The sequence below is a fragment of the Lithobates pipiens genome, unplaced genomic scaffold (genome assembly GCF_037356315.1).
Source record: "Lithobates pipiens isolate NorthernLeopardFrog02 unplaced genomic scaffold, aLitPip1_a1.2 Scaffold_19, whole genome shotgun sequence".
Taxonomy (NCBI): domain Eukaryota; kingdom Metazoa; phylum Chordata; class Amphibia; order Anura; family Ranidae; genus Lithobates; species Lithobates pipiens.
The window spans coordinates 596,905,122-596,923,882 of record NW_027507764.1 but is presented as its reverse complement, the minus strand read 5'-3'; the positions used below and the strand labels follow the sequence as shown (position 1 = coordinate 596,923,882).

The window sequence follows — 18,761 nt, the reverse complement described above, 5'->3', positions numbered from 1 at the left end:
ACAGTATGGAGGACGGGGGTAGAGGTTGGACAGTATGGAGGACGGGGGTAGGGGTGGCACAGTATGGAGGACGGGGTCGGGATGGATGGGGACAGTATGGAGGACGGGGGTAGAGGTTGGACAGTATGGAGGACGGGGTCGGGATGGATGGGGACAGCTGCACAGCAGACAGACATTCCCAGGCTCAGCAGACGGACAGAGACAGCTGGGGAGACACACAGAGGCTCTGCTGCTATTCCTGTCTTATCAGTGGAAGGAATTCAGCAGCTGGAGGGAGGAGAGCGGCCCTCAGCACAGCCCTGGGGGACCCCTTCTCATCTCACCCAGAGACGAGAGAGCCAGAGAGTCCGCACAACTAAGACCGACCGGGGTACAAATACAGGAGAAAGAGACCCCTGACTGGAGGAGACAGACAACAGAGGGAGCAAGGTAGAGAGGAGTGCTGGGGAGAGGGAGACAGGAGACCTGAGAGTGCTGGGGAGAGGGAGAGAGGAGACCTGAGAGCGCTGGGGAGAGGGAGAGAGGAGACCTGAGAGCGCTGGGGAGAGGGAGAGGAGACCTGAGAGCGCTGGAGAGAGGGAGAGGAGACCTGAGAGTGCTGGAGAGAGGGAGAGGAGACCTGAGAGTGCTAGGGAGAGGGAGAGGAGACCTGAGAGTGCTAGAGAGAGGGAGAGGAGACCTGAGAGTGCTAGAGAGAGGGCGAGGAGACCTGAGAGCGCTAGGGAGAGGGAGAGGAGACCTGAGAGTGCTAGAGAGAGGGCGAGGAGACCTGAGAGCGCTAAGGAGAGGGAGAGGAGACCTGAGAGCGCTGGGGAGAGGGAGAGGAGACCTGAGAGTGCTGGGGAGAGGGAGAGAGGAGACCTGAGAGTGCTGGGGAGAGGGAGAGAGGAGACCTGAGAGCTCCTGTCCCAACTGGAGAATTACCACCTCTACCAATAGGAGACCTCTGTATTATTGTCTAGTCACAAGAGACCTCCCTATTACTGCCCACTCACAGGAGACCTCCGTCTGACTGTACTCACAGGAGACCTCCGTCTTACTGACTGTACTCGCAGGAGACCTCCGTCTTACTGACTGTACTCACAGGAGACCTCCGTCTTACTGACTGTACTCGCAGGAGACCTCCGTCTGACTGACTGTACTCACAGGAGACCTCCGTCTTACTGACTGTACTCGCAGGAGACCTCCGTCTTACTGACTGTACTCACAGGAGACCTCCGTCTGACTGACTGTACTCGCAGGAGACCTCCGTCTTACTGACTGTACTCACAGGAGACCTCCGTCTTACTGACTGTACTCGCAGGAGACCTCCGTCTGACTGACTGTACTCACAGGAGACCTCCGTCTTACTGACTGTACTCGCAGGAGACCTCCGTCTTACTGACTGTACTCACAGGAGACCTCCGTCTGACTGACTGTACTCACAGGAGACCTCCGTCTTACTGACTGTACTCACAGGAGACCTCCGTCTTACTGACTGTACTCGCAGGAGACCTCCGTCTTACTGACTGTACTCACAGGAGACCTCCGTCTTACTGACTGTACTCGCAGGAGACCTCCGTCTGACTGACTGTACTCACAGGAGACCTCCGTCTTACTGACTGTACTCGCAGGAGACCTCCGTCTTACTGACTGTACTCACAGGAGACCTCCGTCTGACTGACTGTACTCACAGGAGACCTCCGTCTTACTGACTGTACTCACAGGAGACCTCCGTCTTACTCACTACTCACAGGAGACCTCCGTCTTACTGTCTACTCACAGGAGACCTCCGTCTTACTGACTGTACTCACAGGAGACTCCGTATTACTGACTGTACTCACACTAGACCTCCATATTACTGACTGTACTCACAGGAGACCTCCGTCTGACTGTACTCACAGGAGACCTCCGTCTGACTGTACTCACAGGAGACCTCCGTCTGACTGTACTCACAGGAGACCTCCGTCTTACTGACTGTACTCACAGGAGACCTCCGTCTTACTGACTGTACTCACAGGAGACCTCCGTCTTACTGACTGTACTCACAGGAGACCTCCGTCTTACTGTCTACTCACAGGAGACCTCCGTCTTACTGACTGTACTCACAGGAGACCTCCGTCTTACTGACTGTACTCACAGGAGACTCCGTATTACTGACTGTACTCACACTAGACCTCCATATTACTGACTGTACTCACAGGAGACCTCCGTCTTACTGACTGTACTCACAGGAGACTCCGTATTACTGACTGTACTCACACTAGACCTCCATATTACTGACTGTACTCACAGGAGACCTCCGTCTGACTGACTGTACTCACAGGAGACCTCCGTCTTACTGACTGTACTCACAGGAGACCTCCGTCTTACTGACTGTACTCACAGGAGACCTCCGTCTTACTGACTGTACTCACAGGAGACCTCCGTCTTACTGACTGTACTCATAGGAGACCTCCGTCTTACTGACTGTATTCATAGGAGACCTCCGTATTACTGACTGTACTCACAGGAGACCTCCGTATTACTGACTGTACTCACAGGAGACCTCCGTATTACTGACTGTACTCACTGGAGACCTCCGTATTACTGACTGTACTCACTGGAGACCTCCGTATTACTGACTACTCACTGGAGACCTCCGTCTTACTGACTACTCACAGGAGACCTCCGTCTTACTGACTACTCACAGGAGACCTCCGTATTACTGACTACTCACTGGAGACCTCCGTCTTACTGACTACTCACTGGAGACCTCCGTCTTACTGACTACTCACAGGAGACCTCCGTCTTACTGACTGTACTCACAGGAGACCTCCGTCTTACTGACTACTCACAGGAGACCTCCGTCTTACCGACTACTCACAGGAGACCTCCGTATTACTGACTGTACTCACAGGAGACCTCCGTCTTACTGACTGTACTCACAGGAGACCTCCGTCTTACTGACTACTCACAGGAGACCTCCGTCTTACTGACTACTCACAGGAGACCTCCGTCTTACTGACTACTCACTGGAGACCTCCGTATTACTGACTGTACTCACTGGAGACCTCCGTCTTACTGACTACTCACAGGAGACCTCCGTCTTACTGACTACTCACAGGAGACCTCCGTCTTACTGACTGTACTCACAGGAGACCTCCGTCTTACTGACTGTACTCACAGGAGACCTCCGTCTTACTGACTGTACTCACAGGAGACCTCCGTCTTACTGACTGTACTCACAGGAGACCTCCGTCTTACTGACTGTACTCACAGGAGACCTCCGTCTTACTGACTGTACTCACAGGAGACCTCCGTCTTACTGACTGTACTCACAGGAGACCTCCGTCTGACTGTACTCACACTAGACCTCCATATTACTGACTGTACTCACAGGAGACCTCCGTCTTACTGACTACTCACAGGAGACCTCCGTCTTACTGACTACTCACAGGAGACCTCCGTCTTACTGACTACTCACAGGAGACCTCCGTCTTACTGACTACTCACAGGAGACCTCCGTCTTACTGACTACTTACAGGAGACCCCCGTCTTACTGACTGTACTCACAGGAGACCTCCGTCTTACTGACTACTCACAGGAGACCTCCGTCTTACTGACTACTCACAGGAGACCTCCGTCTTACTGACTACTCACAGGAGACCTCCGTCTTACTGACTACTCACAGGAGACCTCCGTCTTACTGACTACTTACAGGAGACCTCCGTATTACTGACTGTACTCACAGGAGACCTCCGTATTACTGACTACTCACAGGAGACCTCCGTATTCCTGACTACTCACAGGAGACCTCCGTATTACTGACTACTTACAGGAGACCTCCGTATTACTGACTACTTACAGGAGACCTCACCGCCCCGAGTATACAGAAGACTTTACTCCTCAGTGTTGTACCTGTATTTGCAGATGATGAAGTTGTAGGTGTTCTTAGGGAGACAGTATACATAGGAAGACATAGAATTGTGTTATCTGAGAATTCTTCTACTGGTAGTAATATTCCGCAGTACTCGGCAGGTGGGTGGCTCAGTACTTATGACTATGGCAGCGGATGAAGCCGCAGGAGCAGCTCGCAGAGCAACAAAGAGCAAACTGTTTGAGTTCCTGGTACACGGAGTGGTGAGTATGGGGAGATATGACCAGGTGGAGGTCCTACACCGAGGGCAACCCTCAACTAACCATCTCATACTTGTCTTGTGCATGGTCTACTTACCTGTGACAGAGAGGAACTCTCCTGTCTGTATCATATATCCATTGGAGCCATACGTCACCTATAATGGTTATATGGTGATCTAGTCTTCAGGATGGAGGCATCTCATATCCACGTTTCTCTTCTGGTGGGAGCTCCTCTCCTGGTCACTGAGTGAGTGGGTTCTTCTTTCCACTTTCTCTCTCGTTTTTCTTTTTAGATTTCTCCTGGTGGGATCTCTTCTTCCCTCCTCTGCTTCCAGTGGCTTCTACTCTTCTCTAGTCTCTTCTCAGTGGGATTGATTCTCTTATTGGGATGTCTTATTTTATCTTCTCCTCTCCATATGATCTCTTCATTTTTCCCCTTTCAGTGGGATCTCTTCTATCTTCTCCTCTCCTTGGAATCTTTTCTTCTCCTCTTTTTTTTTTTTCCTCCCAATGGATTTTCTTCTTCTGTATGTGGAATCACTTCTCTTCTCTCAGTGGGATCTCTTCTTCTCTGTGAGATCTCTACTTTTCTCTTAATTTCTTAGTGGGATTGCTTCTTTTCTCCTCTCTTCTCAGTGGGTTCTCCTCCTCTCTGTTTTCCTCTCTTTGGAATCTCTTCCCTCTGTTTTCCGCTCAGTGGGATCTCTTCCCTCATCTTCTCCTCTGTGGGATCTCTTCCCTCTTCTCCTCTGTGGGATCTCTTCCCTCTTCTCCTCTGTGGGATCTCTGCCCTCTTCTCCTCTGTGGGATCTCTTCCCTCATCTTCTCCTCTGTGGGATCTCTTCCCTCATCTTCTCCTCTGTGGGATCTCTTCCCTCATCTTCTCCTCTGTTGGATCTCTTCCCTCATCTTCTCCTCTGTGGGATCTCTTCCCTCTTCTCCTCTGTGGGATCTCTTCCCTCTTCTCCTCTGTGGGATCTCTGCCCTCTTCTCCTCTGTGGGATCTCTTCCCTCTTCTCCTCTGTGGGATCTCTTCCCTCATCTTCTCCTCTGTGGGATCTCTTCCCTCATCTTCTCCTCTGTGGGATCTCTTCCCTCATCTTCTCCTCTGTTGGATCTCTTCCCTCATCTTCTCCTCTGTGGGATCTCTTCCCTCATCTTCTCCTCTGTGGGATCTCTTCCCTCATCTTCTCCTCTGTGGGATCTCTTCCCTCATCTTCTCCTCTGTGGGATCTCTTCCCTCATCTTCTCCTCTGTGGGATCTCTTCCCTCATCTTCTCCTCTGTGGGATCTCTTCCCTCTTCTCCTCTGTGGGATCTCTTCTTCCCTCGTCTCCTCTCTGTGGTATCCCCTGTTTTCTCTTCTCAGGGGGATCTCTTCTGCTTTCTTCTAGAGATGGGATGAACATGCCCTGGTCTGGTTTTTGCCAGAACTCTCCAACATCAAAAACGAACCCCATTGAAGTCTATGGGATCCAAACTCAAAAAATCAAAAGTCCCCATTTGTAAGGATTTATATGCAAGTTATTGGCCATCAAAAATGGTTTGGGGGCCCCGGGTACTGCCCCGGGGGAAATGTATCAACGCAAAATAGTTTTTACAGGCGCAGTGATTTTAATGATGCTTAAAGTGAAACAATAAAAATGAAAAATTCCTTTAAATGTAGTGCATGGGGGGAGGGGGGGGGTCCCCTTAGTCTGCCTGTAAAATGGCGCATCTGTACCACGTATAGAACCTGCTGAATCTGTACCACGTATAGAACCTGCTGTATCTGTACCACGTATAGAACCTGCTGTATCTCTACCGCGTATAGAACCTGCTGTATCTGTACCACGTATAGGACCTGCTGTATCTGTACCACGTATAGGACCTGCTGTATCTGTACCACGTATAGAACCTGCTGTATCTGTACCACGTATAGAACCTGCTGTATCTGTACCACGTATAGAACCTGCTGTATCTGTACCACGTATAGAACCTGCTGTATCTGTACCACGTATAGAACCTGCTGTATCTGTACCACGTATAGAACCTGCTGTATCTGTACCACGTATAGAACCTGCTGTATCTGTACCACGTATAGGACCTGCTGTATCTGTACCACGTATAGAACCTGCTGTATCTGTACCGCGTATAGAACCTGCTGTATCTGTACCACGTATAGAACCTGCTGTATCTGTACCACGTATAGAACCTGCTGTATCTGTACCGTGTATAGAACCTGCTGTATCTGTACCGTGTATAGAACCTGCTGTATCTGTACCGTGTATAGAACCTGCTGTATCTGTACCGTGTATAGAACCTGCTGTATCTGTACCGTGTATAGAACCTGCTGTATCTGTACCGTGTATAGAACCTGCTGTATCTGTACCACGTATAGAACCTGCTGTATCTGTACCGCGTATAGAACCTGCTGTATCTGTACCACGTATAGAACCTGCTGTATCTGTACCACGTATAGAACCTGCTGTATCTGTACCACGTATAGGACCTGCTGTATCTGTACCACGTATAGGACCTGCTGTATCTGTACCGTGTATAGAACCTGCTGTATCTGTACCGTGTATAGAACCTGCTGTATCTGTACCACGTATAGAACCTGCTGTATCTGTACCACGTATAGAACCTGCTGTATCTGTACCACGTATAGAACCTGCTGTATCTGTACCACGTATAGAACCTGCTGTATCTGTACCACGTATAGAACCTGCTGTATCTGTACCGCGTGTAGAACCTGCTGTATCTGTACCACGTATAGAACCTGCTGTATCTGTACCACGTATAGAACCTGCTGTATCTGTACCACGTATAGAACCTGCTGTATCTGTACCACGTATAGAACCTGCTGTATCTGTACCACGTATAGAACCTGCTGTATCTGTACCACGTATAGAACCTGCTGTATCTGTACCACGTATAGAACCTGCTGTATCTGTACCACGTATAGAACCTGCTGTATCTGTACCGCGTGTAGAACCTGCTGTATCTGTACCACGTATAGAACCTGCTGTATCTGTACCACGTATAGAACCTGCTGTATCTGTACCGCATATGGAACCTGCTGTATCTGTACCACGTATAGAACCTGCTGTATCTGTACCGCATATGGAACCTGCTGTATCTGTACCACGTATAGAACCCGCTGTATCTGTACCACGTATAGAACCCGCTGTATCTGTACCGCGTATAGAACCTGCTGTCTCTGTACCGCGTATAGAACCTGCTGTATCTGTACCACGTATAGAACCTGCTGTATCTGTACCATGTATAGAACCCGCTGTATCTGTACCACGTATAGAACCCGCTGTATCTGTACCACGTATAGAACCTGCTGTATCTGTACCACGTATAGAACCCGCTGTATCTGTACCACGTATAGAACCTGCTGTATCTGTACCACGTATAGAACCTGCTGTATCTGTACCGCGTATAGAACCTGCTGTATCTGTACCGCGTATAGAACCTGCCGTATCTGCACCGTGTATAGAACCTGCCGTATCTGTACCACGTATAGAACCTGCTGTATCTGTACCACGTATAGAACCTGCTGTATCTGTACCACGTATAGAACCTGCTGTATCTGTACCACGTATAGAACCTGCTGTATCTGTACCGCGTATAGAACCTGCTGTATCTGTACCGCGTATAGAACCTGCTGTATCTGTACCGCGTATAGAACCTGCCGTATCTGCACCGTGTATAGAACCTGCCGTATCTGTACCACGTATAGAACCTGCTGTATCTGTACCACGTATAGAACCTGCTGTATCTGTACCACGTATAGAACCTGCCGTATCTGCACCGTGTATAGAACCTGCCGTATCTGTACCACGTATAGAACCTGCTGTATCTGTACCACGTATAGAACCTGCTGTATCTGTACCACGTATAGAACCTGCTGTATCTGTACCACGTATAGAACCTGCTGTATCTGTACCGCGTATAGAACCTGCTGTATCTGTACCGCGTATAGAACCTGCTGTATCTGTACCGCGTATAGAACCTGCCGTATCTGCACCGTGTATAGAACCTGCCGTATCTGTACCACGTATAGAACCTGCTGTATCTGTACCACGTATAGGACCTGCTGTATCTGTACCACGTATAGAACCCGCTGTATCTGTACCACGTATAGAACCCGCTGTATCTGTACCACGTATAGAACCCGCTGTATCTGTACCGCGTATAGAACCTGCTGTCTCTGTACCGTGTATAGAACCTGCTGTATCTGTACCATGTATAGAACCTGCTGCAGCAAAACTGCCATTTATAAAGAAAATAAATGACATTTAAATAGATATTCCCCGCACAGTTTCTTTTCTAAACAGCGGCTTGTGGAGCCAGTCTGTGTGATGAGGTCACAATGTCGTACCGAGAACAAGATTGGAGATTTTATGGATAAGTTCTGGCCTCTCTACCACTGACTTTGGATGGAAATCACAACGTTTTGCACCACAGTGAGCCTCATGAGAAGAAGACAAATTTTATAGTACACTCAGATTAACAATTTTTTTATAAAGTCAGTGACATCATCATCATCATCATCCTCATCCTCATCTCCTCCTCCATCCTCAATACCACCGCAGACAACTTGGCAATGTGCTGCAGCTGGGGGAACATGACTGCCAATTGGTCTACCAGCGTTCTCCCCTTTCTGTAGGCCAGTGATGGAGAACCTCGGCACCCCAGATGTTTTGGAACTACATTTCCCATGATGCTCAACTACACTGCAGAGTGCATGAGCATTATGGGAAATGTAGTTGCAAAACATCAGGCGTGCCGAGGTTCGCCATCACTGCTGTAGGCTCATGTTCCTCCTGCCTTTCTCAACCTTGGAACCAACATCCAGTAATGGCCGGGCATCGTCACGGGGCAAGTGGCTGACGTTGTGGTCAAATATCTCCGCTGACTCCTCCATGGCTGATTCTTGGGTTATGGCAGGAATAGCTGTGGACAAGGAGGCAGGTTTAGCCCCTCTGGCCGCTGCGGGGGACACGGCACACTTGTCTTTACTTAGGTGACGGAGGATGAGGAAGGTTTAGTAAGCCAGTCCACCACCTCTGCATGCGGTGTCTGGATAACATGGCCAACATCACTACACAGAGGAAATGACGCCCTGCCTGAGGACCCCGATGCTGCTGGACCCCTCGCCGTGCCATGGCAATGTCTGCCTCTCCTTGGTGGCCTCCACTGTGGGAAGGAACCTTTTATAGTGTGAGGTCTGAGCCACGATTAGATAAAGTCATCATCACTTTGTCCAGTCATGGCTCTGATTGGGCAATGCCTTGCACCTGTCCACCAGTCAGCTGCATTGCTTCATCCAATGGGGTCCCTAGAATGCATCGTGGGGCATTCGGCGGCCAACAGACGATGTTCCTGCTGAACTTTTGCTCTACTCTCTTCTCCTCTCATTGGAATCTCTTTTCTCATCTCAGTGGGACCATTTCTTCTGTCTGTAGGATCTCCTCTTGTCTTCTACTCCCAATGGGATGTATTATTCCCTCGTCTACTCTGTAGGATCTCTTCTACTCTTCTTGCATAGTTGGTAAGGTAGAATAAAGACACCAGTCCATCCTGAGTGAGTGGGGGGTGCGTGTCCACACGCATGTCCCATCAAGATGCACCCCCATTATATATTATATAAGGTACCCACCAATATAGCGCCCTCAATATACGCAGCTCGCCACACTCACATTGGTCCCCACACCCAAGGAGCCACAATCCAAGGTCCCCAACTCACATTCATATACTAGGGGCCAATTTTGGACAGAAGCCAATTAACCTCCCTGCATGTCTTTGGATTGCACTACACCACTGTGCCGCCCCACTACACCACTGTGCCGCCCCACTACACCACTGTGCCGCCCCACTACACCACTGTGCCGCCCCACTACACCACTGTGCCGCCCCACTACACCACTATGCCGCCCCACTACACCACTGTGCCGCCCCACTACACCACTATGCCGCCCCACTACACCACTGTGCCGCCCCACTACACCACTGTGCTGCCCCACTACACCACTGTGCCGCCCCACTACACCACTATGCCGCCCCACTACACCACTGTGCCGCCCCACTACACCACTATGCCGCCCCACTACACCACTGTGCCGCCCCACTACACCACTGTGCCGCCCCACTACACCACTGTGCCGCCCCACTACACCACTGTGCCGCCCCACTACACCACTGTGCCGCCCCACTACACCACTGTGCCGCCCCACTACACCACTGTTCTGCCCCACTACACCACTGTGCCGCCCCACTACACCACTGTGCCGCCCCACTACACCACTGTGCCGCCCCACTACACCACTGTGCCGCCCCACTACACCACTGTGCCGCCCCACTACACCACTATGCCGCCCCACTACACCACTGTGCCGCCCCACTACACCACTATGCCGCCCCACTACACCACTGTGCCGCCCCACTACACCACTGTGCTGCCCCACTACACCACTGTGCCGCCCCACTACACCACTATGCCGCCCCACTACACCACTGTGCCGCCCCACTACACCACTATGCCGCCCCACTACACCACTGTGCCGCCCCACTACACCACTGTGCCGCCCCACTACACCACTGTGCCGCCCCACTACACCACTGTGCCGCCCCACTACACCACTGTGCCGCCCCACTACACCACTGTGCCGCCCCACTACACCACTGTTCTGCCCCACTACACCACTGTGCCGCCCCACTACACCACTGTGCCGCCCACTACACCACTGTGCCGCCCACTACACCACTGTGCCACCCACTACACCACTGTGCCGCCCACTACACCACTGTGCCACCCACTACACCACTGTGCCGCCCACTACACCACTGTTCTGCCCCAATACACCACTGTGCTGCCCTTCATCTCAATGGGATCTCTTCTTATTTGGGCGGCACAGTGGTGTAGTGGGTAGCACTTTCACCTAGCAGCAATAGGGTCGCTGGTTCAAATCCCAACCACGACACTACCCGCCTGGAGTTTGCATGTTCTCCCTGTGCCTGTGTGGGTTTCCTCCGGGTACTCCGGTTTCCTCCCACACTCCAAAGACATGCAGGGAGGTTAATTAGACCTTGTCTAAAAAAATTGGCCTTAATATGTGTATGTCAATGTTGTATGTGTTTGTAAGCGTGTCAGGACCTTACGGGGTAAAAGGACCGCACAAAGCCGCAGATGGACTCTGGCGGCAAGAAAGCGCCCTGAGGCGATTCAGGTCACATAGGTAGCACTATACAAGTCACTCACTCACTCTTCTCTTCTACTCCCAATGGGATGTATTATTCTCTCTTCTACTTTGTGGGATCTCTTCTTTTCCCCTTCTGTGGGATCTCCTCTTCTCTCTTCACCTCTCTAAAGGATCCCCTCTTTTTTTCTTCTTAGGGGGATCTGCTATCTTCTACTCCCCTTGGGATCTATTCTTCTTTATTCTACTCTCATTGGAATCTCTTCTTTTCTCTCCTCTCATTTGGATCTCTTCTCCCATCAGTTGGATCTCTTTTCCAAGTGGGACAATTTCTTCTGTCTGTAGGATCTCTTTTCTCTTCTCATCTCAGTGGGGCCATATCTTCTGTCCGTAGGATCTCTTTTTCTCTCCTTCTGTCTGTAGGATCTCTTCTCCCAATGGGATCTCTTCACCTGTCTGTGGGATATCCTCTCTTTTTTGTCTTCTCAGTGGGATCTCTTCTGATCTATTCTAAATTTCTTATCCTCTCATTGGAATCTCATTTCTCCGTGGGACCATTTCTTCTGTCTGTAGGATCTCTTTTCTCTTCTCATCTCGGTAGGATCTCTTCTTCTCCCACTGGGATCTATTATTCTCTCATCTACACTCAGTGGGATCTCTTCTTTTTTATTCTCCTTTCTGTGGGATCTTGTCATCTCTCTGTAGGATCCCCTCTTTTTTTTCTTCTTAGGGGATCTCTTCTGCTCTCCCCTATTCCCTGTGGGACCATTTTTTATGTCTGTAGGATCTCTTCTACTCCCAATAGGATTTCTTCTTCTTTCTTCACCTCTCTGTGGGGTCCTCCTCTCTTTTTTTCTTCTCAGTGGGATCTCTTCTGTTCTCTGTGGGATCTATTCTTCTTTCTTCTCCTTTCATTGTAATCTCTTTTCTCCTCTCAGTGGAATCTTTTCTTTCTTCTCTCTTTTGAATCTCTTCTCTTTTTTCCTCTTAATGGATTTGCTTCTTCTGTATGTGGAATCTCTTCATCTCTTCTCTTTTTGTTGTAATCTCTTTTTCTCTCTTCTCCTCTGTGTGTTATCTCTACTTTTATCATAATTTCTTAGTTGAATTGCTTCTTTTCTCTTCTCCTCTCAGTGGATTCTTCTCTCAGTGGAATCTCTTCTCCTCTCAGCCAGAATCTCTCCATCTCTTATCCTGTCTGTGGGATCTCTTCTTCTGTGTGCTCTCTTCTTCGTGTCACCTCTCTGTGGGATCCCCTCTTTCTTCTCCTCTCTGGGATCTCTTCTATTCTCGATGGGATCTTTTCTTCTCTCTTTTCTCTGTGGGATATCGTCATTCTGTCTTTTCCTATCTGTGTGATCTCTTCTTCTTCCTCTCTCTCTTCTCTCTGGTATTTTCTGCTCTCTTCTAGCTTTTGTGAGATTCCTCCTCTCTCTGTGTAGGATCTACCTTAGATTTGTTTGTAATCTCCTCTTTGTAGAACCTGGCCTGTATGGGATGTCTACTGTTCTTCAGTCTCCTACTCTGAGATCTCCTCTCTCCTACTCTGAGATCTCCTCTCTCCTACTCTGAGATCTCCACTCTCCTACTCTGAGACATCCTCTTTCCTATGTTGCGTGAGATCTCCTCTCTCCTACTCTGAGATCTCCTCTCTCCTACTCTGAGATCTCCTCTCTCCTACTCTGAGATCTCCTCTCTCCTACTCTGAGATCTCCTCTCTCCTACTCTGAGATCTCCACTCTCCTACTCTGAGACATCCTCTTTCCTATGTTGCGTGAGATCTCCTCTCTCCTACTCTGAGATCTCCTCTCTCCTACTCTGAGACATCCTCTTTCCTATGTTGCGTGAGATCTCCTCTCTCCTACTCTGAGATCTCCTCTCTCCTACTCTGAGATCTCCTCTCTCCTACTCTGAGATCTCCTCTCTCCTACTCTGAGATCTCCTCTCTCCTTCTCTGAGACCTCCTCTTTCCTATGTTGCGTGAGATCTCCTCTCTCTTACTCTATCCTCTTTCCTATGTTACGTGAGATCTCCTCTCTCCTACTCTGAGACATCCTCTTTCCTATGTTACGTGAGATCTCCTCTCTCCTACTCTGAGATCTCCTCTCTCCTACTCTGAGACATCCTCTTTCCTATGTTGCGTGAGATCTCCTTTCTCCTACTCTGAGATCTCCTCTCTCCTACTCTGAGATCTCCTCTCTCCTACTCTGAGATCTCCTCTCTCCTACTCTGAGATCTCCTCTCTCCTACTCTGAGATCTCCTCTCTCCTACTCTGAGATCTCCTCTCTCCTACTCTGAGACCTCCTCTCTCCTACTCTGAGACATCCTCTTTCCTATGTTGCGTGAGATCTCCTCTCTCCTACTCTGAGACATCCTCTTTCCTATGTTACGTGAGATCTCCTCTCTCCTACTCTGAGACATCCTCTTTCCTATGTTACGTGAGATCTCCTCTCTCCTACTCTGAGATCTCCTCTCTCCTACTCTGAGATCTCCTACTCTGAGATTTCCTCTTGCCTATGTTGTGTGAGATCTCCTCTCCTTCACAGATCTCCTCTCTCATATTTAGAGCTCTCCTCTCTTCTACTGTATTCTGAGATGTCCCCTTCTACTCTCTGCAAATGTTTCTCCTACTCTAAGATTCCATCTCTCTCTTCATCTCTTCTAGAGGGGTTTTTTTTTTTTTTTCTCTGTGGGATCTCTTTTCCTCTCTTTCAGTTTTCCTCCTCTGTTACGGTATCTGTGTGGAATCTTCTTTATTTTTTCAGAGGATATCAGTTGTGTGGATTGCCTCTTCTCCTCCGCTTGTAATCTCCTTTTTTTTTTTTCTGTGACGGTCTCCTTTCTTCTGAGTGAGATCTTCCATCGACTTTTCTCTGCTGTAAATGGCATCCTTTTCATTTTTCCCTCCTATGCTCCTCTCCCTCGTTCATCTCTTTCTTCTGCGGTTCTCCTCTCTACTTTCTTTCTCTACTTCAGATCTTTTCTCCGGTTGGCTCGTCCCCCTCCCCCCCCCCCCCCCCCCCACACCCATCCCCAAAGCCCCATCCAGCCTTGTATTCTCGGGTTCTGGCTCCTCTATTTCCAGTCTCTTCTTCTAGTTTCTCTCTCATCTCCTCCTCCTGGGACCTCTTCTTCTGTTTCCTTTCTTCTCTCTCTCTCTTTGTCCCCCCAGCCTTTGTTCTTATCCCCCCAGATTTACTAACCGTAGAGAGTTGACCCGGCAGTGTGAGGAATGTTCTTGTGATTGGTAGACGATGCGCCAGCTTTGCCCCGCCCAGTATTGTATTCTAACCACACAATGACCTTCTCTGCCTTCAGCGCCCTGGGATGCCCTCTGGGGCCCGAATGCCTCATCAAGGTGCTCCCATGGGCCCCCCAGGCCCTCCATTTGGTGGAAGCCCATCGGTCCGTCCCGGAATCCCTGCAACCGTGATGGAACCGACCAGAAAACGATCCGCGCCGACCCAGGTTCAGCAAAACACACCTCCTCAGGGGCGGAGCCGCAGGTGAGGAAAAAAAAAAAACGTGGTTTTGTAAGGAAGAAGGAAATCCTTTTTGGTGGAGTTTTTATTAATCTCAATGTTTTCTCTTTTCTTGCAGTGCAAAGAGAAGAAAGATGGCGGATAAGATTCTACCACAGAGGGTAATACCCCCGATATTCTTCCCCCTCCTTCAGTCAGATGAGGGTGATGGTTTCTCATGCCCGTTAATGCCAAGTGTTGGGTGGTTGTTGTTGTTATGTTTTGTGGTCTAGAAGAGTTGTGACCATACAGTGCCTTGCAAAAGTATTCACCCCCCTTGAACTTTTCAACCTTTTGCCACATTTCAGGCTTCAAACATAAAGATATAAAATGTTTATTTTTTGTGAAGAATCACCAACAAGTGGGACACAATTGTGAAGTGGAACGAAATCTATTGGATTTTTGAAACTTTTTTTAACGAATAAAAAAAATGAAAAGTGGGGCGTGTAAAATGATTGGGCCCCCTTGCGTTAATACTTTGTAGAGCCGCCTTTTGCTGCGATTACAGCTGCAAGTCGCTTGGGGTGTCTCTATCAGTTTTGCACATCGAGAGACTGAAATTCTTGCCCATTCTTCCTTGTAAAACAGCTGGAGCTCAGTGAGGTTGGATGGAGAGCGTTTGTGAACAGCAGTTTTCAGCTCTTTCCACAGATTCTCGATTGGGTTCAGGTCTGGACTTTGACTTGGCCATTCTAACACCTGGATACGTTTATTTGTGAACCATTCCTTTGTAGATTTTGCTGTATGTTTGGGATCATTGTCTTGTTGGAAGATAAATCTCCGTCCCAGTTTCAGGTCTTTTGCAGACTCCAACAGGTTTTCATCCAGAATGGTCCTGTATTTGGCTGCATCCATCTTCCCCTCAATTTTAACCATCTTCCCTGTCCCTGCTGAAGAAAAGCAGGCCCAAACCATGATGCTGCCACCACCATGTGTGACAGTGGGGATGGTGTGTTGATGGTGATGAGCTGTGTTGCTTTTACGCCAAACATATCGTTTTGCATTGTGGGCAAAAAGTTGGATTTTGGTTTCATCTGACCAGAGCACCTTCTTCCACATGTTTGGTGTGTCTCCCAGGTGGCTTGTGGCAAACTTTAGACGAGACTTTTTATGGATATCTTTGAGAAATGGCTTTCTTCTTGCCACTCTTCCATAAAGGGCAGATTTGTGCCGTGTACGACTGATTGTTGTCCTATGGACAGACTCTCCCACCTCAGCTGTAGTTCTCTGCAGTTCATCCAGAGTGATCATGGGCCTCTTGGCTGCATCTCTGATCAGTCTTCTCCTTGTCTGAGCTGAAAGTTTAGAGGGACGGCCAGGGATTGGTAGATTTGCAGTGGTCTGATACTCCTTCCATTTCAAAATGATCGCTTGCACAGTGCTCCTTGGGATGTTTAAAGCTTGGGAAATCTTTTTATATCCAAATCCGGCTTTAAAAACTTCTCCACAACAGTATTACGGACCTGCCTGGTGTGTTCCTTGGTCTTCATGATGCTCTCTGCGCTTTCAACAGAACCCTGAGACTATCACAGAGCAGGTGCATTTATACAGAGACTTGATTACACACAGGTGGATTCTATTTATCACCATCAGTCATTTAGGACAACATTGGATCATTCAGAGATCCTCGCTGAACTTCTGGAGTGAGTTTGCTGCACTGAAAGTAAAGGGGCCGAATCATTTTGCACGCACCACTTTTCAGTTTTTTATTTGCTAAAAAAGTTTAAAATATCCAATAGATTTCGTTCCACTTCACAATTGTGTCCCACTTGTTGGTGATTCTTCACAAAAAATAAAAATTTTATATCTTTGTTTGAAGCCTGAAATGTGGCAAAAGGTTGAAAAGTTCAAGGGGGTGAATACTTTCGCACTGTATATCACCTGCATGTTCTATATGGTACCAGAGAGATAGCGACATGTAATGTGCCGTCCTTGTCATAGGTGACTTACTTGGGTGCCCCTCTTATGATCATGGACCTCGAAATCTATTCTTTTCCCCTTGCTCCCCCTCCCCTCCCCCCCCCCAGATTCGGGAGTTGGTCCCGGAGTCTCAGGCTTACATGGACCTTTTGGCCTTTGAGCGGAAATTGGACCAAACCATAATGAGGAAACGTGTTGATATCCAGGAAGCCTTGAAGAGACCAATGAAGGTCAGAGGACCACTGACGGTAGATATACAATAAACGGGGCATACATGAGGGTTGTACAATTAGAGGGGGAGGGGGTGTACCGAGAGTACATAGAGCGTCTGATACCGGGAGCCGCTGTCATGATACGACCTCTTCTCTCCGTCACAGCAAAAACGCAAACTACGACTTTACATTTCAAATACGTTTAACCCCGCTAAGCCGGATGCGGACGATTCGGATGGAAGCATTGCCTCGTGGGAGTTGCGTGTCGAAGGCAAATTGCTGGATGACGTAAGTGATGTTTATTCTGACCTTTTGAAGGGTGGATGGTGATGGGTCGGAGCGATAGAGCGCAGTGGGGGGGGGGGGGGTAGAATTTGGAATAGAACCCGCTAGGAGTGGATGTCGGGGGGACGCCTCACCCTCGCTGGTTGTGGTCAGCAGGCAGCAGACTTGGTCACGGACTTTGACTATTCTTAGGAGACTCCAAAGGTGTCCCGGAGAAGCTGCAAAGCTTTGTGCCTCCTGCAGTTCCCAGCTTTGTGCCTCCTGCAGTTCCCAGCTTTGTGCCTCCTGCAGTTCCCAGCTTTGTGCCTCCTGCAGTTCCCAGCTTTGTGCCTCCTGCAGTTCCCAGCTTTGTGCCTCCTGCAGTTCCCAGCTTTGTGCCTCCTGCAGTTCCCAGCTTTGTGCCTCCTGCAGTTCCCAGCTTTTGCCTCCTGCAGTTCCCAGCTTTGTGCCTCCTGCAGTTCCCAGCTTTGTGCCTCCTGCAGTTCCCAGCTTTGTGCCTCCTGCAGTTCCCAGCTTTGTGCCTCCTGCAGTTCCCAGCTTTGTGCCTCCTGCAGTTCCCAGCTTTGTGCCTCCTGCAGTTCCCAGCTTTGTGCCTCCTGCAGTTCCCAGCTTTGTGCCTCCTGCAGTTCCCAGCTTTTTGCCTCCTGCAGTTCCCAGCTTTGTGCCTCCTGCAGTTCCCAGCTTTGTGCCTCCTGCAGTTCCCAGCTTTGTCCAGGGGAAAGAGGGCGGGAAAAACACCGGCAGACCACTCAACCGTCATCTGCCATTTTACCGGGGCAAAGTATAATTGTGAGTGTCCCCCATCCTAATGGAGGCATCTTCCTTCCAGAGGTCACACTGAACATCTTCACTTTATGAAGCTCTCATTGGTTGGACAAAACAGTCATTGGGGCAATTGCAAAGGCTTGGGCTGACTGTAGCACAGTTTCTTTCCAGTGATTGGGGGGAGGGGGTCACAGAGCAATCTGTTGTCTTTCCAGTGATTGGGGGAGAGGGGTTTGCAGAACAGTCTGTGATTGGCTAATACTCTGGATGTGTCTGTTTTTAGCCCAGCAAGATGAAGCGGAAGTTCTCCTCCTTCTTTAAAAGTTTGGTGATTGAGCTGGATAAAGATTTATATGGACCTGACAATCACCTGGTAGAGGTGGGTGTATCCCGTGTGTCACCTGTCTGGGGGGAGGGGGTGGTATCCCGTGTGTCACCTGTATTGGGAGGGGGTGGTATCCCGTGTGTCACCTGTCTGGGGAGGGGGTGGTATCCCGTGTGTCACCTGTCTGGGGAGGGGGTGGTATCCCGTGTGTCACCTGTGTGGGGGGGTGGTATCCCATGTGTCACCTGTGTGGGGGGGTGGTATCCTATGTGTCACCTGTGTGGGGGGGTGGTATCCCATGTGTCACCTGTGTGGGGGGTGGTATCCCGTGTGTCACCTGTCTGGGGAGGGGGTGGTGTCACCTGTGTGGGGGGTGGTGTCACCTGTGTGGGGGGGTGGTATCCCGTGTGTCACCTTTCTGGGGGGGGGGGGGGGGTGGTATCCC

At 49.6% G+C, this 18,761-nt stretch overlaps 2 protein-coding genes across 2 annotated transcripts in view; both read left to right on the top strand.

Annotated features, from left to right (window-relative positions):
- LOC143998144 (SWI/SNF-related matrix-associated actin-dependent regulator of chromatin subfamily D member 3-like) overlaps window positions 1–18,761 on the top strand; it is a 97,277-nt gene that overhangs the window by 29,560 nt on the left and 48,956 nt on the right. Inside the window, exons 2-7 of the mRNA XM_077493884.1 lie at window positions 3,990–4,101; window positions 14,607–14,794; window positions 14,889–14,931; window positions 16,837–16,977; window positions 17,107–17,229; window positions 18,275–18,370. Coding sequence (XP_077350010.1) covers window positions 3,990–4,101; window positions 14,607–14,794; window positions 14,889–14,931; window positions 16,837–16,977; window positions 17,107–17,229; window positions 18,275–18,370 — 703 coding nt within the window. The remainder of the gene's footprint in view (window positions 1–3,989; window positions 4,102–14,606; window positions 14,795–14,888; window positions 14,932–16,836; window positions 16,978–17,106; window positions 17,230–18,274; window positions 18,371–18,761) is intronic.
- LOC143997887 (uncharacterized) lies at window positions 5,811–14,504 on the top strand (the record flags this gene model as incomplete). The annotated part of the gene is made up of 3 exons (XM_077493713.1): window positions 5,811–7,875; window positions 11,711–11,884; window positions 14,461–14,504. Coding segments are annotated over 3 exons (2,283 nt in total), but the record flags the coding sequence as incomplete, so codon positions are not given.